This window comes from Procambarus clarkii, chromosome 33 (assembly GCF_040958095.1).
Source record: "Procambarus clarkii isolate CNS0578487 chromosome 33, FALCON_Pclarkii_2.0, whole genome shotgun sequence".
In the NCBI taxonomy this organism is placed as follows: domain Eukaryota; kingdom Metazoa; phylum Arthropoda; class Malacostraca; order Decapoda; family Cambaridae; genus Procambarus; species Procambarus clarkii.
The window spans coordinates 25390462-25398488 of NC_091182.1; the positions used below are offsets into that span (position 1 = coordinate 25390462).

Genomic DNA, 8027 nt, shown 5'->3' on the forward strand with positions numbered 1-8027 from the left:
TAACAATAAACAATCCCCACATTACTACAGACAACTGTACAGAAAGTGCAGTTCTTGCTTTATAACTTCAAAGTTACTCTTGTGACGTAAATAATAATAATAATAATAATAATAATAATAATAATAATAATAATAATGAGAAAATAAGTTGGGGCCATGAGAAGGATTCGAACCTGCACACTGGGTTCTCCCAGTTAATATGATTTCTTTGTGCATTCGAATAAAAATAATAATAATAATAATAATTCCTGTAATATACTTTAGTGTAATTTCCGTTTTAAACGCAAAACCCATTGTAACAAAATCTTCAACAATGATAATTCTCTTGAATGAACGCAAAACAAGAATATTATAAATGATCGTAACTAATTAGCAAATTCTTTCATCTATTCTTCAATTCCAAGCACGAAAACAAATCATAGTTGACTGATTAACTCTGAACTAATCCACTTCCCAACAAATTTGCAATTAATCTGCAATTCAGAAACTCGACGGTTTGCCACCAATCACCGAATCGGAATGAATTTGCTAATTGCTAACCCTCGAAATTGTTCCACCAATTGGAACCACGAGCTTAATGCACAACTTGCCAACTGCGAGTCTCGAACCAGTGACCATAAAAGACAAGTGTTGGCACTGTAGCTCCGTCTGTTTCTCCATATTAACATTAACATTTTTAACAAACACTTGTACTGAAATAGAAAGTTGTGAATTCTGAAAGCTAACAGTTAATTTCCTATGTCAGTTCGTACTGAAATTTATCTGTTTTGATTTTTTGTTCTGGTATGTTCATTATTAATGAGAGTTCTTGTTCTGGTGTTCTGGCTTTCACTTAGTGAGTTCTCATGGAGAGATGTTCTCGAAAATTGCACAAGTGAGGGCGAAGTAGCTGCTGACTGAGCGTCTCGTGTTACAATTGCCGTCTTCTGGTTATCCACAAGGGTGGAGCAGGAAGGCAACCTGAAGAACGGATATAGCAGCAAGGTCGCCAACATCTATTGTGTTCTTGAGGCTCTGCATGGAGGTCTGACCGATCTTGTCAGGACGGGTTGAAGATGGACATGTGTCATCTTGCCTGGTTTTCTACCCCGTCCATAGGTCGAGAAAGGATGGGATGGGTAGGTAGTGTAAGGCAACGGTAGATACTCCAAGTGCCAGTAACCTCGGGCATCACAAAAAGTTTCAGTGATTGCTGCCAAGCGACTGTGAGAAACACATTATGTTCTGAAGGTTCTTGGACTTCCTTGAACACACAGACACAGACACACACACACACACACACACACACACACACACACACACACACACACACACACACACACACACACAGACACACACACACACACACACACACACACACACACACACACACACAGGGGCCTCGTAGCCTGGTGGATAGCGCGCAGGATTCGTAATTCTGTGGCGCGGGTTTTTTTCTTTCGTTCAGGGTGAAAGTTTCTTTCACCCTGAATGCCCCTGTTACCTAGCAGTAAATATGTACCTGGGAGTTAGTCAGCTGTCACGGGCTGCTTCCTGGGGTGTGTGTGTGTGTGTGGTGTGGAGAAAAAAAAAAAAACAAAAAGTAGTTAGTAAACAGTTGATTGACAGTTGAGAGGCGGGCCGAAAGAGCAAAGCTCAACCCCCGTAAAAAACACAACTAGTAAACACACACACACAAGTATGTGTGTGTGTGTGCACCCCCCCACAACCCAAGTCCCCCCTCACTCTCAGCTCCCCTCACGACCCAGGACCCCCCTTCCCCCTCCCCAACGCAAACCCTCCATGTTTACCTACTCTAGTGGAATCAACACAAACTGTGGATGGACAGAAAAGAGTCAACTTCAAGGTGATGTACACGAACATAGATAGGATTACAAGCAAGACGAGTGAATTTCGGGAAAGAGCACAAGAAGTAAACCCAGATGTAATTGGAATCACGGAAACAAAACTCTAAGGAATATTCATAACAAATGCGGTATTCCCCCAGGATTACACTGTAATAAGGGAAGAGAGAGAGGGTAGGGGAGGAGGCAGAGTGACCCTACTCATGAGAAAGGAATGGCGTTTCAAGGAGATGGTTATCCAAGGCTGTGAAGGGTTTAGAGACTACATAACAGGCACCATGACGATGGGAGGACCAAGAGTAGTAGTAGCAGTGATATATAACCCTCCACCAAATAACAGAAGACCCAGGCAAGAGTATGACAGAAACAACATGGCAGTTAATAACATAATTGAGAGGGCAGCCTCTGCTGCCCGTAGAAATTGATCCCATCTGCTCATCATGAGGGACTTCAATCACGGAAGGATAGACTGGGAGAACAAAGAACCGCACGGAGGAGAGGATACATGGAGAGCCAAAATAGCTGAGGTGGCGACAAGAAACTTTCTAAGCCAACATGTCAGGGAACCCCTCAGGATGAGGGGAAACTATGAACCAGCAAGACTCGACCTAGTCTTCACTTTGAATGACTCCGACATAAGGGAAACTGACCTCGAAACTTCAGTAGGAATGAGCGATCACAGTGTACTGACGTTTGAGTATCTGGTCGAAGAAGGGCTAAAGTACTCGACAAAGGGAACTGAAAGTAAAAGGCCGGCAATCCGTAAGGGAAATTACGAGGAGATAAGAAAATTCCTAACGGATATAACTTGGGAATCAGAGCTAAAGGAAAAGACGGCCCCAAGACATGATGGAATACGTCACGCAGAATTGCAATGAGGTAGCAGAAAATTTTATCCCAGCCCAAAAGGTGAAAAATTAAATGCAGATGAGAAACCCATGGTTTAATCAGAGATGTAAGCTAGCTAAGCAACAAGTAAAAGAGCATGGAGAAACGATAGAAATAATAGGACACTTGAGAGCAGAGAAGGTTACCAGAGAGCCAGGAATGAATACGTCAGGGTGAGAAGAGAGGCCGAAATGCAATATAAAAACGACATAGCAAGCAAGGCTAAGACCCAACCAAAATTCCTGCACAGCCACATCAGGAGAAAGACAACAGTGAAGGAACAGGTAATGAAACTGTGAATAGGGGCAGACAGTTTCACTACAAACGACAAAAAAGTGTGTGAGGAACTCAATAAGAAATACCAGGAAGTCTTCACATTAGAGCAAGGAGAAGTTCCAGAGATAAGAGAAGGAATAAGTAACCAGGCACCACTAGAGGAATTTGAGACTACCAGTGGAAATGTAAGGAAGCTTTTGCTAGAGTTGGATGTCAGAAAGGCTATAGGGCCGGATGGAATCTCACCATGGATACTAAAGGAAGGAGCAGGAGCATTGTGCCTGCCACTCTTCATGGTGTATAACAAATCACTGGTAACAGGTGAACTGCCAGAAATTTGGAAGACGGCAAACGTAGTCCCGATATACAAGAAGGGGGATAGACAGGAGGCACTGACCTACACGCCAATGTCCCTACCTTGCATACCATGCAAGCTAATGGAGAAAATTATGCGAAAAAAGCAAGTCTGGAGCGAAAGAACTTTGTGTTACAACACCACTATGGTTTCAGGGATGGCAAGTTAATTAATCCACACAAGATTAATTGAATTCTATGATCAGGCAACAAGAATCAGACAAGAAAGAGAGGGGTGGGCAGACTGCATATTTTTGGATTGCCAGAAAGCTGGAGATGCAGGCAGGAGGGAAAGGGAAGGTACTCCATTGGATAAGGGAGTACCTAAGTAATAGAAGGCAGCGAGTCACTGTGCGGGGTGAGGTCTCAGGTTGGCGAGACGTCACTAGCGGGGTCCCGCAGGGTTCAGTCCTTGGACCCATACTGTTTCTTATATATGTAAATGATCTTCCAGATGGTATAGAATCATTCCTCTCATTGTTTGCTGACGATGCAAAAATTATGAGGAGGATTAAGACGGAGGAAGACAGTATGAGACTACAAGATGACCTAGTCAGACTGCATGAATGGTCCGACAAATGGCTACTAAAGTTCAACCAGAGTAAATGTAAGGTAATGAAACTAGGCAGTGGAAACAGGAGGCCAGACACAGGGGTACAGAATGGGAGATGAAGTTCATGAAACGGACAGGAGTTGATATCACACCAAACCTGTCTCCTGAAGCCCACCTCAAAAGAATAACATCTGCGGCGTATGCGAGGCTGGCTAACATCAGACCTGCCTTCAGGAACCTGTGTAAGGAATCATTCAGAACCTTGTATACCATATGTAAGACCAATCCTGGAGTATGTGGCCCAAGCAAGAAGCCCGTACCTTGTCAAGCACAAGACGAAGCTTGAAAAAGTTCAGATATATGCCACTAGGCTAATCCCAGAACTAAGAGGCATGAGTTACGAAGAAAGTCTGCGAGAAATGCACCTCACGACACTAGAAGACAGAAGAGTAAGGGAAGACATGATCACCACCTAATTCTCAGAGTAATTGACAGGGTAGATAAAGATAAACTGTTTAACACTAATGGTCCGCGAACAAGGAGACACAGGTGGAAACTGAACACCCAAATGAGCCACAGGGACGTTAGAAAGAACTTTTTCAGTGTCAGAGTAGTTAACAGATGGAATGCATTAGGCAGTGATGTGGTGGAGGCTGACTCCATACACAGTTTCAAATGTAGATATGATAGAGCCTAGTAGGCTCAGGAACCTGTACATCAGTTGATTGACAGTTGAGAGGCGGGACCAAAGAGCCGGAGCTCGACCCCCGCAAGCACAATTAGGTGAGTACACACACACACACACACACACACACACACACACACACACACACACACACACACACACACACACAATTTTTCAATTGAAGTTTTATATTTTACAAGGTGTCAATTCCAAGCCGGTGTGTCTGTGTGTCTCTCTCTATGCGATATATTAACCCTATGTATGGTCTCTAAGACATTCCTAATTCAGTTGATACAGCTGTATTATGCATATTGGCACGAGAAAGGTTACAGTGCTTTGCTCGTTGGTATAACCAGATTGGTATATCCACGCTGTAAGCTGGCGGGTCGACGTACCAAACTCTTCCCTCGACTTCTACCTTTTGGTATCGGGGCGATCAGGGTCTTCGCCTCCCCTGGCAGCTACACGACAAGGTACTTGGTATTATGGTAACGCTCAATCCTGGTTAACACAATATTGCCATCAGCGTCCTCCTCTTCCTCGTGATTCCTCAACCCTCCCTCATGAATTATGTGAGGGGCTTCGTCTCACTCATTTATCTCTGGGGGCCCCTCATGTCTCTCTATGTCTGGTGACTGGTTACTGTCTCGCGAGGTCTGTGTGCAGCTTCCTGTATCTTGCAGCAGCTGTTGTGTGTAACGCTCGCTGCATGGTACTTCGTTATCGCCTGTTGCTCCTCTTCCACGGCCAAGCCATCGTCGTCGTGCATCATGCAGCACCGAAGAAGGGTGGGGGTGGGAGGGGGGGGGAGGTCGGGGATGAGCGGATTGGGAAGTGTCTGGGATTCGAGATGTCGTTCGCAGACTGCAGAGGGATAGATGGGATTCATAAAGAGGGGTCGGACGGTTATGTTGTGGGATGGGACACACACGCACGCACGCACATCACACGTACACACACACACACACACACACACACACACACACACACACACACACACACACACACACACACACACACACACACACACACACACACACATAAATAGGATAACGACAGCAGCGTACTGTAAACTGGCAAAAGTTAGAACATCATTCAGAAACCTAAGTGAGGAGGCCTTTAGGGCGCTTTACACTGCCTACGTGAGACCAGTCTTAGAGTCTGTCACACCATCATGGAGTCCCCACCTGAAGAAACACATAAGGAAACTGGAAAAGGTTCTGAAGTTTGCGACGAGGCTCGTCCTAGAATTACGAGTGATGGGATATGAAGAGCGCCTAAAGGAACTGAGCCGTATAAAATATACGCCACGTATGAAATACTCAGGGGAATTGACAAAGTAGAAATAGATGAAATGTTCACACGTAATAATAACAGAACGAGGGGACATGGGTGGAAACTGGAAACTCAGATGAGTCACAGAGATGTTAGGAAGTTTTCTTTTAGCGTGAGAGTAGTGGAAAAATGGAATGCTCTTAAGGAGCAGGTTGTGGAGGCAAACTCTATTCATAATTTTAAAACTAGATATGATAGGGAAATGGGACAAGAGTCATTGCTGTAAACAACCGATGGCTCGAAAGCGGGTTCCAAGAGTCAATGCTCGATCCTGCAGGCACAAATACGTAAGTATAAATGGGTGAGTACACACACACACACACACACACTTCAGGGGCCTCGCGGCTGAGTGGACAGCGCTCTAGGATCGTAGACCTAAGGGCCCGAGCTCGATCCCCGGCAGAGGCAGAAACAAATAGGTAAAGTTTCTTTCATCCTGCTGCCCTTGTTTATCTAGCAGTAAATAGGTACCTGGGAGTCAGACAGCTGCTACGGGCTGCTTCCTGGCATGTGTGTTTGTGTGTGTTACAAATATATGTAGGAGATATAATAGAACAAAAATAGATTGGTTAGAAAGGCGAGGTCCAAGAACTAATAGCTCGATTCTGCTGACACAAATAGATTTTTTTGGGAAAGACAGCCCAAGACATGAAGGACTACATCGCTCACAAGTATAAGGAGGCAGCAGACAAGCTTGTCCCGGTCCAAAAGGAAAAAAAAACGAAATGCAGATGAGAAACCCATGGTTTAATCAGAGATGTAAGCTAGCTGAGCAACAAAGTGCAAAGGCGTGGAGAAACTATAGAAATAACAGGACACTTGAGAGCAGAGAAGGTTACCAGAGAGCCAGGAAGGAATACGTCAAGGTGAGAAGAGAGGCAGAAGGGCAATACGAAAATGACATAGCAAGCAAGGCAAAAACTCAACCTAAATTGCTGCACAGCCACATCAGGAGAAAATCAACAGTGAAGGAACAGGTAATGAAACTTAGGATAGGGGCAGACAGAGTCACTATAAATGACAAGGAAGTGTGTGAGGAACTGAATAAGAATTCCAGGAGGTTTTCGCATTAGAGCAATCAGACGTTCCAGAGATAAGAGAGAGAATAATTAACCAGGCATCATTAGAGGAGATTGGAATTATCAGTGAGGATGTAAGGAAGCTTTTGCTAGAGTTGGATGTGACAAAGGCTATAGGCCCGGATGGAATCTCACCATGGATACTAAAAAAAGGAGCACAAATATTGTGCCTGCCACTCTCCATGGAGTATAACAAATCACTGGTAACAGGGGAACTGACAAGAATTTGGAGGATGGCCAATGTAGTCCCGATATACGAGAAGGGTGATAGGCAGGAGGCACTGAACTACAGGCCAGTGTCCCTAACTTGCATACCATGCAAGTTAATGGAGAAGATTGTGCGAAAAAAGCTGGCGGGAACATCTGGAGCGAAGGAACTTTGGTACACAACACCAACATGGTTTCAGGGATAGCAAGTCATGCCTCACAGGATTAATTGAATTAACTAATTGAATTAATAGAGCCCAATTAATTGAGAATAGATAATTGATTAATTAAATTATAGAGACCACTAGGCTCAGAAATCTGTACACCAGTTGATTGACAGTTGAGAGGGGGGACCAAAGAGCCAAAGCTCAACTCCCGCAAGCACATCTAGGTGAGTACACACACACACACACACACACACACACACACACACACACACTGGTAGCCTGGTGGATAGCGCGCAGGACTCGTAATTCTATGGCGCGGGTTCGATTCCCGCACCAGGCAGAAACAAATGGGCAAAGTTTCTTTCACCCTGAATGCCCCTGTTACCTAGCAGCAAATAGGTACCTTGGAGTTAGTCAGCTGTCACGGGCTGCTTCCTGTGTGGTGTGGAGGAAAAAAAAGTAATAAAAAAAAGTAGTTAGTAAACAGTTGATTGACAGTTGAGAGGCGGGCCGAAAGAGCAAAGCTCAACCCCCGCAAACACAACTAGGTGAATACACACACACACACACACACACACACACACACACACACACATACACACATACACACACACACACACACACACACACACACACACA

At 44.6% G+C, this 8027-nt stretch overlaps 1 protein-coding gene across 1 annotated transcript in view; it reads left to right on the top strand.

Annotated features, from left to right (window-relative positions):
• The first annotated feature begins 2923 nt into the window (after positions 1 to 2923).
• Positions 2924 to 8027, top strand: part of LOC123765287 (uncharacterized) — a 93830-nt gene continuing 88726 nt past the window's right edge. The window contains exon 1 of the mRNA XM_069335367.1: positions 2924 to 3016. Coding sequence (XP_069191468.1) covers positions 2924 to 3016 — 93 coding nt within the window. The remainder of the gene's footprint in view (positions 3017 to 8027) is intronic.